Source organism: Serinus canaria, chromosome Z (assembly GCF_022539315.1).
Source record: "Serinus canaria isolate serCan28SL12 chromosome Z, serCan2020, whole genome shotgun sequence".
NCBI classification, from domain to species: domain Eukaryota; kingdom Metazoa; phylum Chordata; class Aves; order Passeriformes; family Fringillidae; genus Serinus; species Serinus canaria.
The window spans coordinates 55036032-55063075 of NC_066343.1; the positions used below are offsets into that span (position 1 = coordinate 55036032).

Genomic DNA, 27044 nt, shown 5'->3' on the forward strand with positions numbered 1-27044 from the left:
GCGACGTTCATCCCTCGGCTGTGAGCGGGAATGTTCCGGCTCACGTCCTGCCGCCCTTGTGCTGCAGGGGTTGGCGTCGGGGGCGCGGGAGATCCCTGTCTCACCGATTTTGTGGTGTCGTTTACACCCTGCCGATATTTTGCTTCCGAAAGTGGCTTCGTGTCTCTTTCGCAAACCTTCTGTCACTTTTCTCTCCCCTCCCTCCCCGTCTTCCCGCCGTTGGTCGTTATGTGCTTGGTCACATGCCGCATTTCGCCTTCCTTATGTATGTAAGTGTATGAAAGGGACAGTGCCAAGAGAACGGATTCAGGCTCGGTGGTGCCCAGCAATTGGACGAGAGACAATGGGCAGATAGTGATGCCCCGGAAGTTCCACCTGAACATGAGGAAGAGCTTTACTGTGCAGGTGACCGTGCACTGGAACGGATTGCCCAGAGAGGGTGTGGGCTCTCCCTCACTGGAGATACTCAAGCAGCATCTGGACACAATCCATGTGCTCTGGAATGACCCTGCTGAAAACGGGAGGTTGGACCAGATGACCCCCTGTGGTCCCTTCCAACCAGACCCATTCTGTGATTTTTTTCGTAAAGCCTTAGCTAACATAGAGCCTACACTTGGACATGTGTGTATTTCTTAGCTAATTATGTAGTCCTAAAACAAGTTAAGAAGGAGTAACTTGTTAAAACTGAAAGACATTAGTATTAAAGCCAAAAAAAAACTTCCAGTTTTCAGGTATGGTGTGGAAATAGAAATGTAATTTAATCATACTGAAATAGGGAAAACTGCAAGCTACAAGAAAATAACATCCAGAAGGGACATTTCATTGTGTGTATAAAGAGCACAGCATTAAGGACGGCAAGTCAGTTTGGCTTCTGAGAGCCCTGTCATGTCTCACAATATGTACATTTTGAAATGTTGTATGGAATGGACCTGGAAATTTAAAGTTAACCACAGAATAATGTAATCATTTTTGTGTGATGGGGATTTTCTGCCTTTCTCTTCAGAGAAGAGAAAGCAATATTATTCCATATAATGTTTTCATGGTGATGAATTATAGTATTGCAGGGGGTATGAGCAAAATAGGTTTTTATCCCACCCCACGACCCTTTAAAATTTCCAAAGCATGGGGCTCTTTTTCCCTCTTCATTTTATTCTTCTCTCTCCCCTTTATCTCCCCAGACCCTCTTTGGCTCCTTTTTTGTCTGAAAAAAAACTAAGACAGCTTAATTTCTTTCCTAGTTTCTTCCTTCTGGGTAGTCTTTGCTGGAGGCATTTCAGAAGTCTTAATAAATTATGGGAACTGGGTCTGTTTTATATTATGGAGACATTCCAAGACTCTTAAGAAGATAATGATCTTCCTTTCCAAAACCTATGCTCATTAGTTCTTATAAGATCGCGGTAACCTAGATTTTGTAGTGTTCTGTTTTAAATGCAACAAATTTGCCGGGAAGATTTAGTAGAAGTATTGGCTACATATGTGTTCTCTAGTGTAATTCCAGCATTCAGTGAGATGTTCTGATTTTCTTCCTCAACAACTTTACTATGAGGAGCTTGAACTTTGCAAGTACTAGTGGAATATTTCACTCCTTTTAAATAGGGGTTCTGACATAATTTTCTCTGGTGCTGTGTTTTTGTTCTGAAAAAGAACAGAAGATTGAGTTAGTAATTTATGCTTCATTAAAAAGGTAGAAAAGTGTAATTCTTCTCTAGATCATTACTATTTTTAATATTTCTGTTTAATCCCTATGTGTTTGGTGGGCCTAGTGACCCACTAAGGTATTTTTAAAGGCTTCTTGCATCTGGTACATCTAGCCTGTTGGTTGTTTTCCCTAGGAAAAAAAAATTTAGTCCTTCTTACTTCCCTCCTGTTAATTGCTGCTATCATTCAGGTATCTCTTAAGTGAGAAACATACAAATTCATAAATTTAATTCCAGCTGTTTCTTTCTGACCCAACAGTTTCTCAAAGTTTTTAATTTAACTGGGATTGATTTTTATTTTGGCTGTCCAGGTGCTCTCTTTCCTTGGTTGTCTGTATGTCTTTAAGGTTCTTTTGTTTGTTTTTCTAGTAACTTTGAGGGTGCTTAATTTGTTAATCAAATATATTCTGAATTCAAATGAAAGAGAAATAGATTACCATATTTATTGTCAGAGCAGAAATAACTGCTTAAAAATAAATATTTATATAAAATATAATAAATAATAAATATTGTAGATAAATGGAGGTAGAGTGTAGCTTTGTAGATGTGGGATTCTCTTATTGTTTCTATAATAAAGTTGTTGGAAAATAAAGAAGCCATTGCAAATAATCAAAGCAGTTATGAAAACTTAGGACTTTGTCGTTCAGTTTTAAAAGTAAATTATTAGAGTCTTCTAATTTTACGTAGTTAGATAGTTAGCTGATTTTACTTAATGGCCAGCTGCTTTCTAAAACTAGAGGAGTTAGCTAAAAGCTTTGGATTAAGGGAGTTTACTCTGTTACACAGTTGATCTGAAATGGCAGGTGTGATTGAGTAATCAGTTATTGTAGATCTACATGATAACTGTTCTCTTCGCTTGTTAATAGGCTGAATGTTTATCAGAAATCAGTAACAGAGCTGGTCCTGTTGATGCCAGGAAAGAACTCCTGGAAGAATGTGAGCGTCTTTGGAAGCAGATGGAAGAGGTATGCAAATATAAATGTTAGACTATTGTAAAGCTTTTTCACAATTATTTTATTCACCACATTCTTGCCCCAAAGAAACCACTTTAATAAAACCAAAACAACCAACCAAAAAAACCCCAACCAACCAAAAAAACCCAAACAAACAAAAAAATCACAAACAAACAGAAAAAAAAAGGAAACGATATCTTCAGAAAGGTCCAATGTAGAAGTGCTGGGAGGGGTGAAGAATGCCTTGTAGTGTCAATGTGCTGATGTTATGATTTAGTTAGTGTGGGAGTATAGATTAAAATTACAGAAAATGAAACAATTTGTTTGCGTTGCGGTAGTACCAGCATACAGAGACCCTTCTCTCTTTAGCCTCGCAAAAGATGGGATTCCATTTCACAGGTCCTTTGGATCTTGGAGGAGAGAGAGGCAGAGGACGACAATGGTATCTCCCTATGCTTACGCCCTTGCAAACTCACAGTTACATTGTCATGGCTAAAATTTCTCTCCTGTACATAGTACAATATGTTAACAAATAACAGTTTAGAGCAGATTATTTTGATTTTCTGGATTCCCTGAAAAAATTATTTCCAAACTTAAAGTAGAACAAAGTACAGACAACTCACAGTGCAATAATTTTACACAGGTTTATTTAAAAAGACTAATGGGATTTATTTCTTGTTGAGTATTCAAAAGTTCGCATGTAACAAGTGGTAGGGAATTCTATGTCTCTGTTTCTGAACTTTTGTTTGGAGGACCTGAACTTTCTCTGAAATTTTCAAATTAGAAGGGAAATCTGAATTTTTACTATTTTGAATGTGATTGAAAATATTTGATATCTTGTATCTCATTCCCAGCATGCCCAAAATAATACAGGAAGTAATGTGTTATTTTAGCTGCTGAAAATAGTTGGATTTTTATTATTTGGATTTTGCATTCTGGACTCAAAATGTTCATGTTTCAGCAAAACGTTTAAACTAATAGTCATTTAATTAGCTCCTAGGTTATATGGTTGCATGTAATGTTCCAATGATTGTGTGTTAACATGAACAGTTTTTGTGGGAGAAATCCTATACAATGTTCTGGTATCCAGATGTTAACAGCAAGGTTTCCAAAGTACTGCTTAGTAGTTCTCTTGCTTAGTGGAACACATCCTGCCTTGTTATGGGCAAGTTACATTGGTGACAGATAGAAAAAAAAAAGAGAGTTTAGCAGGTGTCACCTTTCTTTGTCTTGGATATTTGTGGTGGGCTGAATTTCAGACTGCATATACACCCCATTGCAGTCATGAGAGCTGATGTAGTATTCTCCCAAAAATCAGACCACTTCTGAACTGTACAGTATACTGCCTTAAATGACTTAAAATACGTATTGTAATATGATTGTTTGGAGCAATCTGTTTGGAAAGCCAGAAGTGTAGCAGAAAGCATATTAACTTTTCAGCAGCTTCCCTGTTCAGCCTTGTCCATGACATGTCTAGTTGCTACTTTTCTCCTTCAGAGTTAATTAAGTTCTACTTTACTGTGCTGTGATTTCAAAACATTTCCTAATTTGCTCTGCTGGGTTAGGGTGTAAGGGATGTGGAAGGATCCAAGTCAAAATTCTTTTATTTCTTTAATTTAAAAAGTTGTGTTTAAATTTCTAAGAATTGCATTTTGTTCTTACAAAAGAAAAGAGTAAACAAACTTTCTTTGTGTTTTATTTTTTTTTTGTTTCTACCTAGTGTCAGAGCAAGCTAATGCTTCTAGGAGCAGAGACACTGCTACCATCAGATGCCAAGGTAAGACTGTGAGTTTTTAAAAACACTTCATTTTTTGTTAAGAGCGTAGAATCACAGAATAGCCTGGGTTAGAAAGGACCTAAAGATCATCTAGTTCTAACCCAGGCATAGGCAGAGACACCTTCAGCTAAAACAGGTTGCTTTAAGCCCGTTCTTCCCTGGCCTGGAACCCTTTTAGGGATGGGGCATCTGCAGCTTCTCTGGTCCACCTGTTCTGTGCTTACACAATAAAGAATTTCTTCCTAGTATCTAATATAAACCTGCCCTCTGATATCTTAAGGCCATTTCCCCTTGCCCTATCACTACATGCACTTGTAAACAGTCTCTCTTCTTTCTTTAAGGCCCTGTTCAGATACTGGAAGGTCCTGTAGTGTTTCCCTGGAGCCTTCTCCAGGCTGAACAAGCTCAACTCCCCTCACCTGTCTTTAGGTGAAGGAATACCAGGAGAGGTATTCCTGCCCTCCAGTCATCTTTGTGGTTCTCCTCCAGACTTACTTGAGAAAGTTCACATCCTTCTTATGTTGGGGACCCCAGAGCTGGAGGCAGCACTCAAGGTGGGGTCTCACCAGAGCAGAGTAGAGGGGCAGAATCACTATCTTGACCTACCTGCTGGCCATGCTGCATTTGATGTGGGGGGGTTACAGTTGGCTTTCTGGACTGCAAGTACATCTGTCCAACTTCTCATCCACCAAGATCCCCAGATCTTTCTTCGCAGGACTGCTCTCCGGCAGCCTGTATTGATACTGGGGGTTGCCCTGACTCAGCTATAGGACCTTGTGCTTGGTCTTGTTGAGCTTTGTAACTTTCACACTAGTGCAGCTCTCAAGCCTGTCCAGGTCCTTCTGAATGCCATACCTTCCCTGCAGCGTGTCAGCTGTCCCACACAGCCTGGTGCTGTCAGTGACGTGCTGTGACTTGCTGAGGGTGCTCTTGTACCACTGTCCATGTCCCTGACAAGGATGTTACATAGTGCCTGCCTCAGAAACAAGTCTTATGGAATGCCCCCTCATCACGGATCTTCACCTGAATGCTGAACTGTTGAGTGTACCTGTGAGTGTGACCATCCAGCCAATTCCTTACCCACTGGGTGGTCTGTGTCTCAACAGTTTAGTGACAAGGATCCTGTTCCAAACAGTGTCAAATTCTTCATCCAATTCCCAAATAGATGACATCAGTAGCTCGTCCCTTATGCACTAATGCCCTAATCCTGTTATAGGAAGCAACCCAGGTGTGATTTGCCCTTAAATTCTTGTTGCTTAACAACAGTTGCCTCTTAATTTTCCACATGCCTTACCGTAATTTCAAGAAGGATCTGCTCCTTGGTCTTGCTGGGCACAGAGGTGAGACTGATCAATCTGTAGTTTCAAATATCATGGATAGTGGCTTTACCACTTCACCTGCCAGTTCCCTGTCATGGGTTTAATCGTACCTGGCCAGTTTAGCTGTTCATCACTCCCCTCCTCATCTGGACTGGGGAGAGGAAATACAGCTGAAGCCTCAGGAATCGAGATAAGGACAGATTTTCTCTCCCTAACTTTGAAAAATGCAACTGATAAATTACTAATGTAGGCAGCAAAATGGGAGGAGAAGAGGGTGTAACTTCAATACCTGTTTGGACTTTTTCCTAATCAGTGCATATGTAATTTCTTCTTTTTAAATGTCATTGTTATGCTGTCTCTCACAGCATCCTTCTGGACATCTGTGCAGCTGTGGGATGAGCAGGTTCACAGTGTGCTGGCTGAAGCATAGAGCTCAGTGGGGTGCAGTGACTGGGGCTGTATCTGGCTGGTGACCAGCCACCGCCAGTGTTCCCCAGGGTGCAGCTCAGCTCTGTTTCATGTGTTTGTCAGTGATCTGGATGAAGGATTGGAATGCAAACCTGAGCAAACTGGCTGATGACTCCAAACTGGATGATGCTGTTGGCACCCTGGCAGGACCAGCAGCCTTGCAGAGGGATCTAGCTGGCTTAGAACATTTGCCAGTCCTCAATGGCATGACATCTAAGAGCAGCAAAAGCAATGGGAAATGAGTGGCTGCTGGGCAGCCCTGCAGGAAGGGATCCGAGGGCACTGGTTGACAGTGGCTCAGGGTGAGCCCGCAGCGTGCCCTGGCAGCCCGGAGGGCAAATGGCATCTTGGGAGCCTCAAGCATGGCACTGCCGGCCACAGGAGAGGAGATTATCCCTGTATTTAGGGCTGAGCAGCCTCACCTGGAGTGCTCAGTGCAGTTCTGTGCCCCACAGTTTAAGAAGGTTATGAAGGTCCTTGAGTGCATCCAGAGGAGGGCAACAAAGCTGGTGAGAGGCTGAAAGGCATGTCCTGTGAGGAATTGCTGAGGAGTCTGGGCTTCTCTGCTTTGTAGAGAAGGAGCTGAGGGATGCCCTGATTCCTCTACATCTTCCTCAGGGAAGTAGAGAGGGAGATGCTGATATCTTCTACCTGATACACAGTGATATTATGTGGGGGAATGGTTCAAAGATATGCAAAGGGAGGTTCACAAATGAAACATTAGAAAGCATTTCTTTACCTGTATGAACCGTCCTCTGAAGGGCCTTCACAACTCTGCCAACTCTGACTCCTTCTCATTTCTCCCTTTTGAAAAGTTAATAGAAACATTCTGTGATCCCTGTGAATTACTGTAAAATATTTTGAAGAAACTAGTGTTCTACTGTAATAGATGCTCTTGTTTTCTGCTGCATCAACAGTTCAATTTCTATCCTATTCTACCTCATTTTATGCCAGTGCAACTCAGCACACTTCAAGAGATGCTTCTTTTCTTGTTACACAGCTTTCCTTGTTAATGCTGCAATTGAAAGCTTTAACAGTAGATTTTCATCAGTGGCAAGCAAGAAATCCTGAATGTAAGTAACTGTTTCCTTGTAAAGAATGCTTATATAAACGTCTGCAAAGTTTCTTTCATCTAGGCCATGAGTATATTGAATGTTTGCTGATTGTATTTTCATTCCATAACTACTTAAAATAATGCTCCTTTAAAAAGTAGCATGTATGTTTCATTTCTTCATTATTTTTGCACTTCAGTTGTAAGTCAACTTGAAATTTGAAGTGAATTCCACTATAACTTGGTCCTATGATTCGGAATAAACAAGTGCATGATTCATAGCACTATTCATCAGTCAGTTAAATGGAAAAACAACTATTAGCAGATCTCCTAACCAAATAATAAAAGTTAATTATCCTGTTACCCTCCTTCATATTCTTTTCTATGTGATTGTTTTTTCTCTATCTTTTATTTGTATTTCATTTTTAGAACAGAAATATTTTGGCAAATAATATTGTCTTTATTTTGTCTGTTAAGAAGCTGATACATTACCCATACATCTTCTGATTATTTTTCTGATTAAAGGTTTGTAGTATTATGGTGTGACAATTGAAACTTTGAAATAGACCTTTAGTGCTAAGCCCTTTACACTGTAGTGAATACCTATTTTGAATTAACAGGAATTGGAGATATTTCAGGTGAGGATAAAGTGGTAAGAGCAACTAGAATTTTTAAATAACACAGGGATCCAGAACACTTACTGATCCTGAGAAGCACAAACCACAAAGACTAGTGGTAGTTCTTATATTTGTTAGGCATTATCAGTCAAAAGGTATCAGTTCCTGGTTCTTCAAAGTTCTCTTTGTGCATAAGCACCACTGCTGATAGATTTGAATGTCTTGCAAGGCTGATGTGGCCAGACACTGGAAATAAAAGCATTCAGGATCTAAGTGTGAGTAAAGTAATCTTTGTTTTCAGATGTCCCATATAGACATTCCTAAAACAGTCCACACTACACTATTTTTAATATTCTGGTAGTACTCATGGTTATGTCTCCCATCAAGGGCCTGTTAGCACTTGTCAATCCAGTAAAATTTCTAGTTAATCTTTAAATTAATATATTGACTCAATTGAATATTTTTATGCCAGTGAAGGCTTGGTTTTGTACTATTTGCAAAATTATAGAATGTGTTACAGACAGCATGTGGTGATTTCCAATGTTTTGTCATTTAGCCAAATGGAAATGCCTTTTCAGATCAACATTAGAACATTAGAGGCAGTTCTCCAACTTTTTTCCAAGTCTATGTATTTGCTGCATCGCATCACTAAATAAGAGAAGCTGGGAATTGTGGTTTTGGTTTTTTGGTGGGTTTTTTTTTGGTGGTTTTTTGGGGGGGGTTTTGTTTTGGTTATGTTTTGTTTTGGGTTTTTTTTTTGTATAAACAGATACTGTTGCTGTATTAGAATAAATTCATAGTTCAGTGTTGTAAGCCTCACTCCAAGAACTGTCAGCCTCCAGTGCTTCTGAGGTATGTAGACCAAAGGCATGTCATTGAATGAATTTGGAACATACTGGTTCCTGGCTGCTGTTCATGAATAAGTTTCTGGCTTAAAGCAAATTAATTGAAAGAACTTAGTTTTTATCTGGGTAAAATACCTGAGGCTGTTAGATTTCTGTACTAAAATATGTGTATTAAACTTCGAGCTATTGGCTTAAAAATATCCTTGGCCTATTTTTTTGGCTTGCTGACTTGTTCAACCATTCTTACTTCTTCCCAGATTATATTTCTTATTAGAAATCTTAATTTTTTAATAGAGAATTGTCTACAATTAATACTTTGCAACCAAATCACTGCCTTTTTTGGCTCCCTTTCCAGTGAAAGAAAAATTCCTGCTAAGAATTTGAATAGAGTTATGGTGCTTATATGAAAATGGGGAGTCCACTTTGATTGCTTCTCTGTCTTGGCTTCTTTCTACCTACTATTTGTTTTGAAGGAGGAATTGCCTAATCGAAAACATTGTCTGATTTTTATCTAAATAAAAATAGCAGAAATACTGATTTAATACAATTTACTAATAGAGCATGAATGTCAGGCTGTCTTGTTTCTTTGGTTTTAGCTTTTAGTAGTGGCCAGTTCATTTCCTGTAAATGAGGACCTGTCAGCATTTCAGTCTTAAACCTTCTTTTAAGAGTTTGTAGCTTGGCAGTTCTGCATTTTTTTAGCACAGTATTGGCAAACAGACTTGAATTCACCATGCAAATTTTATTTTTGCAAAGCTTTTACTTTAGTGTCCTTCTTTCTCAGATTCTGGTATTATTTATGTAGCTCTAGATCTGCTAAATCAGCTGAATTAAAACTTCTAAAAAAGCTTTTTGCTTATGAAAATAAAATTTAACTTTTACTTTTGCAAAATCAGGAAGTGAAAGCAACCATATTTTAAACTATTTCAAACAGTTGTGGTCTCTGCATAATTTCTGGTTTTCTTTGCAAAATAGCAGTATTCTGCCAAATACCTTTTTGTTTTATTTTAATATGAGTTTCTGTATAAACATGTGCATAGTAGTTGCTTTTATATTCCTAGCATCTGGTAGTATTTTTCTTAGTAATTGTACTTTGTATCACTAGGCAATTCTCTCTGACATTTGATTTTTGCAAATGTAGTGATTCAACAAAACTGAAAAAGATTTAATTGATTGTGGATTGAGCAAGCAGTGAATTTACAGCAGCAGCTGGCATAAGTATGTTGTCCCAGTGTTTTAGATCTTCATTGTTCCTTCACTAAATTATGGCTAGTCATTTCTTTCCCAGGAGCACAGGGCCTTCTATTCTGATACTCACACAATATGAATAGTGAATGGCAAGCATGAACTCAGGATCAGGTATCTAGAAATAAAGAAGTGTTATGAGGCAGTTGTAAAAATTGATAATAATTGGTAAGGGAAGGCTTATAAAAATCATGTCATCAGGAAGTGGCAGGAGGAAGAATTGTATGGGTTTTTTTCAAACATGCCAGTGAATGTGAATAAAAGCATACCAATGAATTTTATCACATGTAGGTAGCATATTCATGTAAACAAATAAATCCTACTTTAATAAAGCACAGACCACTGTCTCCTGCAGCTCTTAAGCTTAACTGGGAGCAGAGTACTCAAATTTTTTGTCAAGATTTAGAAACAGTAATTTTCAAATTAAAAGGAGCTTTATTGAAGCATTTAATTTAATGCATTTTTTGGTGCATCAGTAGTTTTTCTTATTTTCATCTCAGAACAAACAGTGCTTTTAAAACTACTAATCCAAAGCTTCTTAAATTTTTTTTAGGTAAGTACTATAACATTGGGAAAGAAAGTCTTTTTCTGAATTTATTAAATAGACTGTGTGTGTTTAGGAGATGTTTAATGCTGTCATGAGAGGGTTAATGATTTCCTTTTTGATTAAGGAATTTTTATTAAGTAATTATATGTAAGATTAGAGATTTCAAGCTCAAACTTGCACAAAAAAATCTGCCTTATAAAGATTTTAAAAATAGCTGTTAAAATAGCTTTCATTTCTCCTGTTAATGTATTGAAATAGTTAAAAAAAGTAATATGTTTATGCAGAAGCTGCAAGTTGACATGGCGAATTGACTGGAGTCTGTTGAATGCTGGAAAAAAACAAGAATTTCACTTTTTATTCTGAAAATGCACGAGTCACAAATTACTTCATTTTGTAGAAGCATTCTGGAGAAAAATTTCCATTTTCTTGAACTGTACTTTAGTTTCACTTAGGTATTGCTGTTGCTCAGTGTTTTGAGGATATTTGCCTTGCTGGGCCATTCATCTCCCTACTGTCCTTGTGAACAGTAAGGATGGTGACATGCTTCTGAAGTTATTAAAACTAGGTTCTATAGTCCTGATCAAACATTTAGAGGCTATTTACAAGGAATTGGAGGACTGGAAGAATTTGATTGCCCACGTTGGTAATGTTGATGGAATGCCTTCTGCTAAGAAAAATCAGGCTTGGTTGTCTTGAAGTGCATAGAAATATGCTGTTTATTCATTATGCACCTACACCAGTATACTTGGAGCTAATTCAGGTATAAAAACAACACACAAGCATTAACAATGCATTTTTTTCAGTCTGATTTAATTTACTGAATAGTGATAGTAGGTTGTCCAGCAGGACACCACAGCTGCTAATGAGAGCCATACTGTTTTTCAGAAGCTACACAAATTTTTCTCTAGCCAAGCTGCTTTTCAGTGTAAATAAATCTTTATAATCCAATGCAAAAATTCACAATTCATTTTATTTTTCAGTAATTTCTACCAATCCAGAGGTACTGTTAGAATTAGGAAAAGAAGAGGTAAGTCTAATAAAATTTTGTTGAGGTAAGTCTAATAAAATTTTGTAATAAAATATATGCAATGGCTGCATTTTCCTATGACTGTTCCTAGGGTGGACTGCTAAAATGCTGTGTTTTTTCCTTCCATTTATGTTGTTCTAATACTTTTTTCCCCCCTCTAGTATAACTAATAAAATTTCCTAGTTGTAGTGAGTGAGGTTTTAAAGTGACTTATTGCACAAGTCACTGAGTAGTGCACAATAAACAGTATTTTGCCTCTGGACACACCATCTAATCACAGTAGCTCAACAAACTTATCTGCATGCAATTAAAATGATGTGACAATTGACATCCCTGCTACATTAATGCTCCAAGGCCTCACTTAGGATTGGAGTCCCATTGTGCTGGGTGCCACCAGGAGACAGAAATCTTGTGCCAAGGAGACTGATGACCATGCCTTGCAAAGACTTCGTCTTTAATATCGTGCAGCAGGGTCCATTTCTAGGGCTGAAGCCTACACACTGTACTTTTCAAGATTACTTTAATTTAACATTGTGCAAGTGATCGGGAGAGAAGATCCACTCAGAATTGTGTTTTCATGATGATCTGTGGCTGAGTTTTAATTGCTAATTTGTCACAGAAGGGCTGGAGTTAGAAGGGACCTCTGGAGATTGAATCATAGGATAGTTTAGGTTGGAAAAGACCTCTAAGATGATCGACTCCAACCGATCGACTCCAACCATCCAAATCCATCACTAAACCTGCCCTTAAGTGCCTCACAGGATTGTGTTGAGGTAGCTTTTGAATATCTTCAAAGAAGGACACTTCACAGCCTCTCTGGGCAGCCTGCTCCAGTGCTCAGGCACCCTCCAGTAAAGCAATTTTTCCTAATTTTCAGATGAAAATTCCTGTATTTGAGTTTGGGCCTCTTGCTCCTTGTGCTATCACTTTATACCACTGAAAAGAGTTTGACCCTATCCTCTGACACCTGTCTTTAAGATATTTGTGTGTGCTTTTTTAAACAAAATGTTATAATGTATTGCATTTCATACTTAATAGAAAGTGATGTAATATTATGTGTTACATGGAAGAGTCAGTTATTTTAGACATAGAGTTCTGTGGCAATAATTTGCAAATAGTTTGTTGAGTTCCTCCACTGGAAGAAAGAGCAAGTCAATAATGTCTTGCAGGTAACATTATACTATATTGATGGGACATAGGAATGCTGTGTGACTTGAGAATATTTCTGGGGCTAATGCCTTCTATTATCACTCACAACCGCAAATCTGACTGCTGTTAAGAGTCACTATAGAAGTTGTTAGATTACACACTTTGATTGGCATGTTGGTCTGATATTTGAGGATTACAGAATTTTTTTCAGATGTTGTATATATGGAGCATATTTGTTTCTGTAGTATATTTTCAGAATGTGCATTTCTTTGAGCTAAATTCTGAAGTGCTCCTATTTTGTATGGAAGTAGAAAAAATACATCCAAATCATAGGCTTATATAAGAAACATTATTTTGTAGAAGATCATAGTGCTCTAACAGGATATCTCATAAATTTATACAAGTGTCTGAAGAGAGTGGAGCCAGGATCTTCTCATTGATGCCAAGCAGTAGAACAAGAGGCCATAGGATGCACAAGAATGCAAGGAAGAGCTTCTTTACTATGCACTGGAACAGATTGCCCAGAGAGATTGTGTAGTCTCCCTTGCTGGAGTTTGTCAAGAACTGTCTGGCTGAAACCTGTGCCATGTGCTCTTGGATGACCCCTGCCTGAGCTGGGAGGTTGGACCACATGACCCACTGTGGCCTGTCACAATGGTTAAGAAAACTTCCCCGTCCAACAGTCTAGAAGCTGTGGTGTCAGTCACTAAGCCCATTCACAGCTACACATCCCACACGCAAACAGATCAGATGTCCTTACCAGCTCAGTCTTAGGTTTCCTTCTTCCCTTAGGTTCACACATCCTGATCCTTAAAATAATTTAATCGTGGCATAATAATATATTAACAGCTTGAGCTGGGTGCCTCTGAGGAAGGACCCAGAACAAAGGAATTTTATACCTTCAAAGCCAAAAGGCTTTTATACCCTCACAGTGCAAACACAGGGAAGTCCAGGCGTCATCAGCTCCTGCCACGTCTCAATGTCCCCTCCCCTGGTAGGGCCACAGGTCCCCAGGCCCCCTGGGGACAAAGGGTTTTACAAAGAGTTCAGCAGTTTATGGCCTCTTGCCTGGGGCTCTTGCCAGAGCTCAGTCTGCAGCTCTGCTGCAGCTGCACCCTGAGCTACCTGCACTGAATGTATTCCCTAACACAGCCTTACCTATTCTGTGATTTCTGTAATGGAAGACCCAGCCCACTGAGAGTCCACTGTTCCCTAGATTCAGCAATGCCTACAGCTTCTGACGGCAGTAGTTTTATTTCTCTGTATTTCCTGTCCCACATATGTCATAGCACTGAGGGTCATTTAATTAATGGACGTAGTTAGTCTTTCTTTGATGCATCCTCATTTTCTGTCCGTTTTATGTGGTGCAAGTAGCATGCTGTTCTTGCCAGCAGCTGGAATAGTTTAGACAATAGAGCTCTGGTGCTGTTGTCATTTTCTCCTCAACCATTCATCAGCTGAGCAGTTCATGTGTGTACTCCAGGTAAAATTAAGTATTTTGCTAAGCTCTATGAACTTCAAGAAGACACTAATGAGCAACTCGTCACAGTGACATTTTGAATAGCTCCTGCATTTTAAACTTGATTTTAAGGTTTATTAAGGAATTGCAGATGATTTTGTCCCCTTTATCAGACTTACGGATGTAGCCTTACATAGAACAAATACTACAGTCTGGGCTACCTGCAAACAGTAGTTTAATTTCTATTCTTTTATAGTTGCAGAAAGTAAAAAATGATCTTGAAATGGTGCTGTCAACAGTTCGGTCAAAGAATAAACAACTGGAAGAAGATCTGAGAAGGTAATACAATAATTTGGAATTTGGAATGCTGTAAGCTTTTTTCAGTTTTTGACTGCCCAGGGAATCTATTTATCTGTTGTGCCATTTCCTACCTCTCATGTTTCAAAGAGAGCAGCAGTGGCATGAGGAACAGAAACAGATGCTAGAGACTCTTACTAAAATGGAAGAAGAGGCAAATACCCAAGCTGAACATCCTTTCACAAAAAGGTATTTCTACATTTTTGAGTTACAAATTCAAGAATTTTAAATATCAACAGGAGCAAATGAGCAAACAAACTCTTAACATTTATTCCTTGTTTTAATAGATCAAATAATTGCTCGGTAATCTATGTTTGAAACATGAAAGTAATGCTACTATGCCCTGTGATTAAAGGTGTTGAATTTCTAACAATAAATAATAAGGGGGCTTTTTACTTAAGAGAGACTTTTTAGTTACTTGATTTGATCTCTTGTTTTGTTGCTGTGTGTTTACTGCTGAAAATTAGGGAACTCAATGAACTGAAGAATAAATACTGAAATTAAAGACCTATAAGAAAGAACTCTTGAGTGCTTTGGGTGAATTCCTGGATGAACATTTTCCCCTTCCAGAGACAGGTGGAAATATTAAAAAAAAGGTAAGACTTTTCTTCACCTATTAAATTTAAAATGTTCGGTTTTTATATTTAATTAGATGCAATATCTGTTTGAAGTCACTAGCATTGAACCTGCAGTTGTATTTTGAAATAAGCATAATTTTTATAGCTGATCCTCTAGGTTTAATTTATATTTTTCAGGTTGTTTTATATTATTTAAGGCTGTTCAGCTGGATATTTTCTTAATGCATATATCCCTTACCCAATGAGATGCATAGCAATATATTGTATTTCTTACTGAACTGCAAGCTATGCCAAATCTGAAAATGGTGTGGGGTTCAGTCCAAATTGACTCTTTTTTTTTTTTTTTTTACTTGACTGGGCAAGTAGATTCCTATTTTCCCTGGCAAAGCAAATTTTAATTGTCTGACAATGTTTTTGGAACAATAAGGAAAAGTGTTTATAATTACAGAGTAGTTTGGAATGTTAACCATCAGATTTTGTTCAGGCAAACTGGGTCAAAAATTATCGTAAAACCTCAGGGAGAGTAGGCAGCCAGGGAGTATTTTGCATAATAAATTCAAAGTGTGCAGTAAAAAATAAAATGAGTACCATTACTATTTGATAGATACAAAAAAGCTGTGAAAAAAATCAGGTTTTGATTTTGATTTTGGGCACACTTAGCATTACAGAAGTTGAAATTATTTCTTTAATCCAGTTCTCTGTTATTTCAGCTAATAATTTAATTTCTTCAATATTATCCTTGAGCTCCATTTTAGAACAATTTTTTTTTTTTTTACTACTGTTTCTCCTTGTTTTTTCTTCTAGTACCTCAGTACTCTGGTTAGAAACACAGATCCATTGGTATTCTTACACCAGAATTTTCCTTAGAATAGCTCAATTTCTTTCTTGTGTTTATTCCTCCTGATATTGTTGTGTCAGCATTCTCATATCCTCTCTTTCTTTGTTTTGCTAATTGAACTAGCAACACCTTTATGTTCTTCTGTAAAATAATGTTTTTCAGTTCTCTAGCATATCCTAATAATAACCATTGTCTATGTTTGTTTTCACTTGGATTCATCTTTTTTACAACCTGCTAAAAGCAATATTATAAATAAAACTACTAGCTCACACCCATCACCAAAGCAACAAATTACCCCCTTGTCTTTTTCTGTCTTTAATTTGCAGCTAATGAATCCTGATCTTTTAATTAAAAAAAAAAATGTTTTGCACATATGCACATATTTTGCACATAAAAATACCAAGTATTTTCAAGACATGGTGTTCATTTTCAAAGTATTATTCAAATATTTTATTTTGTTGAATCTTGGTAGTTTTTCTGCATACCAATGCTTTCCTTTTTTGTTGTTAGTAAATATGACATATTTTGGTCTAAGTCTCTCCATTTTAGAAACAGTCTCATGTGGGACAGTGTCAAATGCTTTGCACAACTCCAGGTAGATGCTATCAATTGTTCTTCCTTTCCCTCAAATACTATAACTCTTGTAGAAGGCCACTAAATTTGTTTGGTGTAAATGGTCTATAGTGAAGCCATGTTGGCTGTCACCAATCACTTTACTTAAACATAAAAACTACTTTGATTAATTTCAACACAAGGTTTTATCTTTCCTTAGCTTAAATTTTATTTATGCATTTCCTGAACTTTTAAACAGAGTCTGTTTTCTGACAGTCTTTTTCTTTCTTCACTCTTTGTAAATTCATAGCTTTTCTGTGCCTTTTGACTCATTGAATCACTTGGCTTAACTACAGGTACCCCTTAATCTGCTTCTAAGTAATTGACTGTGAAGGCAGGACAGCAAGCCATTTTTGCCTACATTTATTGAGTGTCAGAAATACAAATTGTAATCACTGAAATTATTTAGCAATGAAATTAGCTGCTATGTTGGTTCAGGAGAATACATTATTCACTTCTCCTATCAGCTTGGTTCAGCAGTCTAGTAGCACCAAACTCTGCACATCAGTAATTTTGCTTCACTTTGTGGAAGCATGTTGTGTTCACAATGGTTCCGTGTGAGGGCAAATGTGCAGGGTTGATGTCTGTAGGACATGGCTGCAGTATAGTTTAAACTGCTCCAAGCCTCACTGGTCTGGTTCCACCCTCCTTTGACCAGGCAACATGCATGTGGGATTGGGATTGGGATTGGGAATGGGAGTGAAGAGTGCATCATAGCAGCTCAGGTTGGCTTCCATTGCCATGGCCCAGCACCTTTAATACAGGTAGTGACTGTAGTAACAATGATTTTGCACTTTAAATCTAAGATAAAAATCTACTTTTATTTTTTTCAAGATAATAATACAAAAAATCCGAGGCTGAGGAATATTCTTTATGCAAATCTGTCTGATTGGAAGGGTGAAGAAGGTGCCTTTCAGGCTAAATAACGAAATGCTGAGCATCCTGCTTAATGACTCTATAAGCATTAAGTGATTAGCAGTACTTAATTGTATTAGTAGTAATTTTGACTAGGGAAATATATCAGCAGAGGTTGGGAAGTACCTTCATGTTTGCTCTAAGGAACTTTTTGCTGATAGGTACTGTCGATTCTATTTCCTCAGCCAAATATTGAGATAAGGGCACATAGATAGATGTTATTGGGTCATAACACCAGGATTTGCAGAGCTTCCATGGAGCAGGCTCTCCCTGGAAACTGAAACTTCTGACTCTCTGCAGGTGAGACTATTACAAACTGTGACTGGGAAAAAGGATCCAGAACTTGCCTTTCAATATATTCTTCTTTCTTGCTTGTATTCTTCCTCTGTTCCAGAAGTGAAGTTTATATAAGGTGCTGCACAACTGGTAATATGTTAGGTCATAAATTCATATATTCAACAGCAATGCTGAAAAAGCCAGTGGAATATAATCTCTTTTATTTTGTTGAAATGGAAGTGCATGGGGAAAAAGAATAAAACTGGAAAATTAAATAATCAGGTTTACAGTGCAACGCTACAAGCAGATCCGCTGACATTGCTGCTAAAGGAATCCCTATAGACAAATGGCTTGATTTGCTTGCTACAAAGGAAGACAAGTAATCTTCTAGTGATATTTTATCATTGCCATTTATTCCACCAATTTTTTTTATTATTCTGTTTCTTAACCCCCTCCCTCTGTTCGGTTATCGGGGGTGCAGATAGGGGTACTGCTGGTAAAAGTATGAGTTAGGATATATGGCTTGTGGCCGCGGCGGCTGGGGAGTCCAAGCCATGATCTTTATTTCCCCAAGAGAATCAGAGTCTATAGCCTCAGGGAGAACAATCAAAGAAAGTATGCATAAGCTGTCTAGGTGATCTGAAAACTCCTGTGGGAATCAAATGAACAGATGAATCAAGCAACGTTACTGTGTTGGAGGTTGCCAGGTCCATTCCTGCGCTGGGGTGGCTGGTCTGTGATGGTCCGGGTAGGGCTGCCTGTGGTCCAGCAAAGGCTGCTTGGGGAGACTGGGCTGAGGCTTGCAGCGGTCCCTCCAAGGCATCAGCTGGGGCATTTGTGTCTCACACGGCGCCACTCAGTGCTTCCGCTCTGGTTTCCTGATATCAGACAACCTTCAAAATCATACTTGGACTGACATTGATTACAGCACCGAGGGCAAATACCAGGAGTTTTGGATCTGGCCTCCCCCTTTTCAAAACAGCCCTTTTCAAATGCCGACACTTCCTGCAAGTTTGGTGGTCCCTCTCCTAAAGGGCATTTTTCTTTAGTTGCAGCCAGTTTTCACGAGGGTCAGGAGGGAATGGATCAGTCTCATAATCTGAGTCAGTTGGCCCTAGATGGAAGGGCCCCTCCTCCCTGCTAGAGCCACGGTAAGACGGCTAACAATGGTGAGAAAGGATGCTTTCCCCTCCTTTGGGTACAGGGGAGGTTGATGGCTGCGGTGGCTCTTAGTACCAGAGGTGCCACTTTTGAGCAGGCAGGGAGAGTCAGAGTGAGGAGAGACAGAGAGGGGTAGGGGGCCGGCAACATCCGGCTGCTCTCACTTTTTCAGCGTCTTAAAAAGTATTCTCTTTTACTCCAGGAGAGGAGTAAAAGTGACTTAAGGTCCTGCTTTAGGATGGGGGAGTCATGCTTGCCAGCAAGCATGGTTTCATAGACATCTCTCTCTTTGGGCGTTTCCTTTCCCATTCCTTTAGTTCCCCTGGCTCAGCTGTTAGCTGCAGACAGGTATTGCGGGCCCAAGCGCGGTTCTCTCACTGTCACCATCGGTTCCAGGGGCTCGCCGACTGCCGCCTGTCAGGCCAGGTTTTCTTCCTCACACAGGGCACCAGTTTTTGGCGACGGAGAGAGACAGGGAGACTGACTCGGTGATCAGAATCCGATTTTATTGTAGGATACAAACGCTTATCTACTATTTCAGGGAGACTAGTAATGTGTGCCACAATGATTAGATTAAAATCACATGCACAAACTTATGCATATAACAACATCTCTTGCTTGCAGAGTTTAATAGGATTTTCTTTTTCCGCTCAACCTGTCTAATTAAATCTTCTTACTATCTAGGTCTAATTTTCCAAGTTCGCTTTGCTTTTGCCAAGGCATCCTTTTAATCTGTCTTGTGTCCCCCAACATTCCAACACCACATTATAAATTTGATGTACTTGGTTTTGTTAAAATGTAAACACAAATGAAAACATTATGATCACTTTAGATAAATCTCTCTTGATAATTCAAAAAATGTTACATTTTAAGTGTAGGATTTTGAACTGGTAGATTTAAATGCTACCTGAATTACTCTCAGGACTAAATCTAAAAGTTTTCATCTACTGTGTACTTTGCAATCAAATAATTATGCAGTTATTTTACTTTGTCAATTAAAATTTTTCTTAACTGGTTTGGGATTTTGTTAATTTGGCTGGGGAATGTTTACCTTTCCAGAACTCTTCGGCAGAGCCTGTTGTAGAACTCATAACATTGCAAGAAATTTTAGAGGTAAGATGTTTTTACTATTTAGCGATTTGAGGAATTTTTAAATATTCAGATGTTATGATGATTATGATGATGATGATGATAAAGTGTTTATTACTAATATAAATAACAGTATGTGATATTTAGTTAAGACAGTTAATCTAGAATGATTAAGAATGTTGTGTCTACAAGAAGAGTGCAGGGAGACCTCATTGCGGCCTTCTGGTTCTATAAGGGGTCTTATAAAAAGACGGAGAGCAGGTTTTTGCATGGGGGAATAGTTTTAAATTACAAGAATAGATATTTAGATTAGCTGTCAAGAATAAATTCTTTACTGTGAGGGTAGTGAGGCACTGGAACAGGCTGTCCAGAAAAGCTGTGGATTCTCCATCCCTGTCAGTGTTTAAAGCCAGGCTGGATGGGGCTTGGAGCAATCTGATCTAGTGTAAGGTGCACCTGTGCATGGCAGGTGCTTAGAATGAGATGATCTTTAAAGTATGTTCCAACCCAAACCATTCCATGAGTCTAAGTCAGTTTTCTATTTTAATTCCTATCAAAGTAAACCCCACATTTTTACAAGAGGTGTGGCAGTAATATTTAGTTTAGGCTGGAGAATAGCTGTCTCTTATTTCTTGATTTTTACAATGTTTGGTTCAAGGAAGTTTTATGTGCCTTAGTGGCTCATGTTGAGAGAGACAAATACTGTGTTTAATAAAAAAAAACTGGTCCATTTCATTCTCTATTTTATACTGTTTCAAGAAAATATTTCTGAAATGTACATTAACAGAAGGACTAAATATGTAGGCTCAGAAGGACCAATAATCTTGTACTAACTGGATTATTAACTCATACAAGGACATCATTTTATCCGTATCATGCATTTCTGATTGATAAGTATAGAAGCATTGCTTAGTGCAAATTTTTAATCACAGTGCAGTTTATGAATGTGAATTGCAAAGCATAATTTTTCTTCTTGTCCTAAATGTAGCATTTGAAGTGAAATTTTATGTTCCCCCTCCTTAGACAGTTCTAGATTTCTACGTCTAAGATGTCCCTGGGGAAATTTCTTTTTTTCTTGAGGCAAAAAGTGATGTATAAAAACTTTCTGGTATTAAGATGCTATTATCTAATCTCTATGTACTGTAGTTGAAAGCCCAGGCTTTGGGCTTACATCATCAAAATCATTTTACATGCTTCAAATATCTCAGCATACCTGTTAATGCCAAATTAGGCAGAGCATGAAAACAGATCAGAATTCAGAGTGGCCACAGCCCTTATGGAAAGAGAATTTTGAAGTTCTTCTAATGCTTTAAAATTGCCCTTCATATTTTTCTGATATTGTTAATCTCCTGAAAATGTGAACATATGTAATGTCTGACTTCTTTGTGAAGAACATACTATTTGAAAAATTCAGACTCATTTTGAATTTCAACATCCTGACCTAAAGTGTCAATGTCCCTTATCTTTGTATTCTGGAAGGTTTTTCTTTGTTGAGTCATGTTCTAGCTTCAAGTCTCTGTTAAATTTGAAAATGTTTTCTGAGATACACATAAAGTTAGAGCCATAAAAGCTATTTTGGAGTATCAGATGTCAGAAAAAACTAAGTAAAAATTTGTCTAGAATAATACATTTGGAGTAAATTCTCATAACTGGAAGTACAAAAGATATTAACTGGAACAATTCTTCAGATTGCTCTGAAAACAGAAGAGCAGTTGTTCATTTGGGTCTTTTATTAGTAGCACTGGATGCAAAAATACAAAATCTGGTAGCAAGTATTCTGAATTTGTCTTTAGCAGTAAAGGGCAAAAAATATTTTGTACTTACTGAAATTGGGATAGTATAACATTTAAAAGCTCTGAGTAGAAAGATGAAATATCTAGGATAAATAGAAAGAGTACCCCGGGATGGGTAACGTTATTTAATCTGTAATGTGTGTAGTACTCCCCATGAGCAATATCATTAAGGGCATGAATATGATCTCCGTGAACTGAAAAAGAATGACAAAACTGAATTTGTTTTTAATGCCATTAGATAAGGCATTTAATCTACATTTATTCTGGAGTTAAAGAGAATTCTGGTTCTAATTTTTACAGAATAAAAGATGTTATTTAGCTAATTGGAAGTCCTTTGCTTTACTTCTGCTTTGAACAGGTCTCATATTTCTTCTGTAGTCCTTTATATCTTCTATTGCCTACATCACAGTAATTTGTAAAACTTTGGTTAAAGGAGATAAAATCTAGTTGTTTTGTTAATTTCCTAAATCTTGACCTTTTGGTGTTTCAGATGCTGATAAACACAATAATAACCACACCACATGAGCCTTATGTAACAATCAATGAGTCATTTTGGCCACCTTATATTGAGCTGCTGCTGCGATATGGAATGGCCCTGAGACATCCAGAAGATCCTAACAGAATGCGCCTCCAAGCTTTTCACAAGTAGCGTGACCTACACATGCAATTGAAAACAAAACAACACCAATATTCTTAATTCAGGGCTAGGACATACTTAGGATTCCTACTAAGCTTTCTTAGTATCAAACATCACTTCTTGTTGGATGATTTATTTTTTTTTTTTTTTTTTTTGCTTTTCAATTGGATATTTAGGAGCATAAAATGTGGAGAAGGAAAAAATAATAATGTATTTTGACTGCTTACAGTTGGCCTTTGGTTTTATATCAAGATTTGCATTATGGAAGTTTTTTTTTCACTCCTTCTGTAAGATGCTAATTAATGTAATAGACAAATACATTTAACAGTCCTTTTTACTTTAAAAAAAATACTTTTTACATTACTTGTATGGATTAGATTTCTTAGATTGCCTGAAGTTGTCTCTGTTTCCTTTAGTATTTTCTTGTGTTCTGTAGAGGCAAAATTCAGAATAACACCACTCCTGTACATGGCCTTGCAAGCATTTGGAAGTAACAGAGAGGTATCCTCTCAAGGATTTGTTATGCCTTGTTTGTTTCTCAGAGCCTTTGCAAACAATTTTACTGGCTCCAAGATAAACACTTAGAAAAGCTGACACATCTTTCTGTGCAAAGTGCAGCAGATGTTGAGTCTGTGCCTTTCACTGCACCTTTCCCAAATGGCCCATTTTGTGTTATGCTATGTTGCCTTACAGTATCTGTCTTCACTTTTTCAGACCTAGTTTATCAAGGCTTTTAATGGGTCTCTGCTCTGTTGATCTCTACAGCTTCTGTTATGTCAGAAGCTTCTTCGGTTGACAGTTACCTTTGACTCAATGCTGCCGTCCTTTGCAATCTCAGTCTTTTCTGTAGCCATTTTTATTTTATTGTATTGAGTACAAAAATTCTCTTGCTTATCTGTAGTGACTAAATTATCCTTTATTACCAGATTGTAGTTTATTGAGGGAGGAGCTTGCGTGATTTTTTCATTGATGGAAAAATAAAGAGTTGTATAGTATCATAGAATGTTTTTGTGTGATGGTTTTTAGAATGGCGTTTATGTGATTTGGTGTGATGACTTGTAAAGATGATGTAAGGATGCATGGGAGAGGTAAGGGGAACCAATCTAATATAAGTTCCAGTATAATTGCCCTTTTTAGACCAGTTAAATATTAAGCAAAAAAAAAAAAAAAATCATTCAACTTGTGTAGTTTAAAGTGAATGCTGTTCATTTTACCCTCACCAACTGGTGATTAAGTATGAGTATAGAATGTGGTGTGTGCTGTTGTGCATGAACATTGATTTCTTTTTGGTTTATATTGCTTGTGTAACTACCCTCCTGTTGTAGTTTAACGTCTCTTATGAGCTCTAGAGACTGACTAATCTATATACATTTACCTTGCAGTATTTTTAATTAAGAATTTGAATAACTGCATTTTTTGGCTTAGATTTATAGCATTGTCTCTTTGGCGTTTTTCCTTCATTTATGTTTAAGTGCTTTGTATTCTGCTATCCTTTCACCTTATTTATTAACACTGCTCAAATATTTCATTGATGCTGGATGACTGCTTCTCTTGTGACAATAGTAAATAGAAGAAAAAAATGTTAAACACTCAGTAACTTCTTGTGTTTAAAAAGAAGAAAAGTACCAACCCATACCACCCACCTCCCAAATCCAAGCCCAAATGAAAGCCCTGAGGAGATAGGACAGTTTATAAACAATTGCTCTAAAAAACATGTAATATTCATTATTCTTCATACCAATATCAAATCTCATCCAAGTAAAATACCAGAATAGATTTAAATGAAAGTACTTCACATAAAGCTTTAAAGCATTAAAATTTGAAACTCACTGCCATAAGATATGTTGTAAGATCACATATGAACTTGCAAAAAAACCTTACGGAATTCATATTTGTGATTAAGTAAGAAAATTGGCAGTCAGCAGGTTCAGAAATCTCTATCCTACTAATTGTTGGACCCTGAGGAGATACACATAGAAATTCCCTGAGATCCTCCTGCAGTTCCACAGTATCTTCAGCATTCTCTGAAGTCTTTCTTCTTAGGCCCTGGATATGCTCAGAACCCAAAGGTTCAGTGCAGAGCTTTTTCCTCAGGAGGGATTGAATACGTTGAGCAGAAGAAAACCTGTAGAAAGAGATAATCCATTTTCTCTCATGGCCTAAAATGCACTGCCAGTTTTTAAGAGAAGTTGGTTTAGACTGAAACAGAGCTAGCCGAAAGCTGTAGCTCCTAGAAAAATCCTGACAAGTAAATTGAAGCAAATCAAGGCAGTGATGAAGAACAGATCTTCCTTATGAAAAAAAGCTAGGAGTAAGCTCTTTCATCAGTACTTTCAACAATCAGGAATGTTGGGCCGTTTGTCGAAAGAGTAGGATAATTTCTCCATTTTTTGTCTCCTTGCATGTCTAAGTAACAGTTGTTTGTTGTTTGTTTAGAATTGACCCCTCTATTAAACGCTAACATTGTGACTCTGTGCATTCTATGAAATAAGGATTTGTTTAGCTTACCGTCAATTGTTAACTCTACAAAGGTAATATTAAAAAAAAAGATGTTAAATGAACATTTGGAGCTACCAAGCCTGAGTAAGATGACAAACTGATCTATGAGCTGGCAGTGTGTCCTTGTGGCCAAGAAGGCCAGTGGTATCCCAGGTGCAAATAGGAAGATCAATGCCAATCTGCCTGTGCCTTTGCTTCTTTCCCTTTAGTTGACCAGCTGTTCCCTACTTAGCCATGTCTGACTAGAGAGAATCAGGTAAACCTAAATCTGTGTGTTATAACCCATGCAGGTCAAGACAGATGACATGATAACAACATGCAAAAGGACAGATGTCTTGCATTTTCAGTCATTGCTCAGTATGGAAGTATTGTACTTGGCTGGGTCTATTTGATTAGACCCATATCTCTGGAATATCGGCACTGCTTAAAACCTCTCACAGGTCTGCCTCCACACAGGACAAGCAGGCAGCTTCTACATCTAACACATGCCATATTCTCCCAGGATAGAGCTGGTGGTTTTAGTATGGTTAAGAATAAGATGTCAGTCACAACTGTGTCACTAGCCATGGCATAATTCACAGACCAGCAGTCATCTGCTGAATTGGAGGCCAAACCTTGGGGACCGGTGCTTTCCTCTGCGACTGATTCAGTAGAAAATCTCACCCCACAGGAGCATTACTTGCCATTCTGATTTGGTGTGGTCTAGACGTCAGATGGACATTTACATGAAGAGGAAAATGTGACTCATTATACAGTAATGATTCTTCTGGAATGTGCATACTGTGCAAACCCCCCAGCTCTTGCTTTTTGGAATTGTTCCAGATTTCAAGGCAAGATGTATTCTATTACCATCTGTATGGCCGTTTTCCGGTGTCAAGTGGGCAATTCCCCTTATCTCTCTCCCAGAGTGATCATAATCACTCCTCCCTTCAGGAGACATCTGCTGATAACAGGCTATTGAATGTCACTGCATGACTGATAAGAACTATAACATCCCATTGTGAGATGCTCTGCCCAGAGGGAGGAGCCAAGCATTGCTACCCAGATATAATCTGGAGATTCTGACACACAATCATGTTTTTTTTCCACTGGATTCCCCAGAGGAACAGCAGCTGCTTCTACTTCCATGGATCTGCAGAGGAAGAATACACCCTTTCTCTACGGGACCCCCCTGCTCCAACAGAACCGCACCTGACACTTCAGGAGGACTGCAGCCACTTTTCCAACTGGACTGCTACCAACACCCTGACCAACAGGGTGCCAGGTTGTGTTCTGACTCTGTCAGTGTTGTTCTAGTGTATTGCATTGTTTTATTTTATCCTTTTATTTTTTTTCTCTTCCCTATTAAAGAACTGTTATTTTCTGCTCCCATATTTTTTGCCTGAGAACGCCTTAATTTAAAATTCATAGCAATTCAGAGGGGTGGGGAGGGTTTGCATTCTCCATTTCAGGGGAGGCTCCTGCCTTCTTTAGCAGGCACCTGTTTTTCCAAACCAAGACAGATTTTGGCTCCCAACGTGCAGCTCGAGGGCACATAAACAAAAAGGGAATAACAGTTCTCAAATAATCTAATTTTTTGTGTGCGGCTATAGAAACCTCATTAGGTGACACCATGTGGTCCAGCCCACCCTGGTTTGGGTGGCACGTGATCATGGCTATATTTCTCCCATTTGTAGGCCCTTATCTAAACATGGGTCGTATAACCAAGGCTACTGTGGCTATTATCCAGTTTGTCTTATGGGTGAATAAGGTGAGGAATTCAGGGATTTTTAACTTCCTCTGGAAAGCAGGCACATGGATTCACAGCTATCACACATTAATTGTATGTTTTTGGGGTTACTTTAATAATGTCTGCTGCTGTAAGGAAGAGACACCAGGGGAAATCTTCTCCCAACCCTTTAACCATCTCTTGGGTCCACCCCACCAGTTTTAGAAGGGTTCAGATCCACTCTAAATATTAATGATATCATCCAGTGCCTGGTGTTGCTGATAGGCCTGTTCTATTTAGCATTTAGAGAGAGGGGGAGACTAACCTGGATAACTACTCTGACACCTACCCCAGAACTTAACACGCCGCCAGAGCCTACGGATGCTGCTGCCCCAGAGCCTGACCCTACCCCACAGCCCACCCCAGA

General features: G+C 38.3%; 1 protein-coding gene across 1 annotated transcript; it reads left to right on the top strand.

Moving 5' to 3' along the window:
- The first annotated feature begins 269 nt into the window (after nt 1-269).
- Nucleotides 270-26282, top strand: CENPK (centromere protein K). Its single transcript, XM_018923217.3, is given in 11 exon segments — nt 270-405; nt 2564-2662; nt 4371-4427; nt 7215-7287; nt 11500-11546; nt 14411-14493; nt 14602-14700; nt 14979-14998; nt 15001-15107; nt 19951-20004; nt 22264-26282. Coding segments are annotated over 11 exon segments (846 nt in total). The 5' UTR covers nt 270-357; the 3' UTR covers nt 22423-26282.
- Nucleotides 26283-27044: the final 762 nt, after the last annotated feature.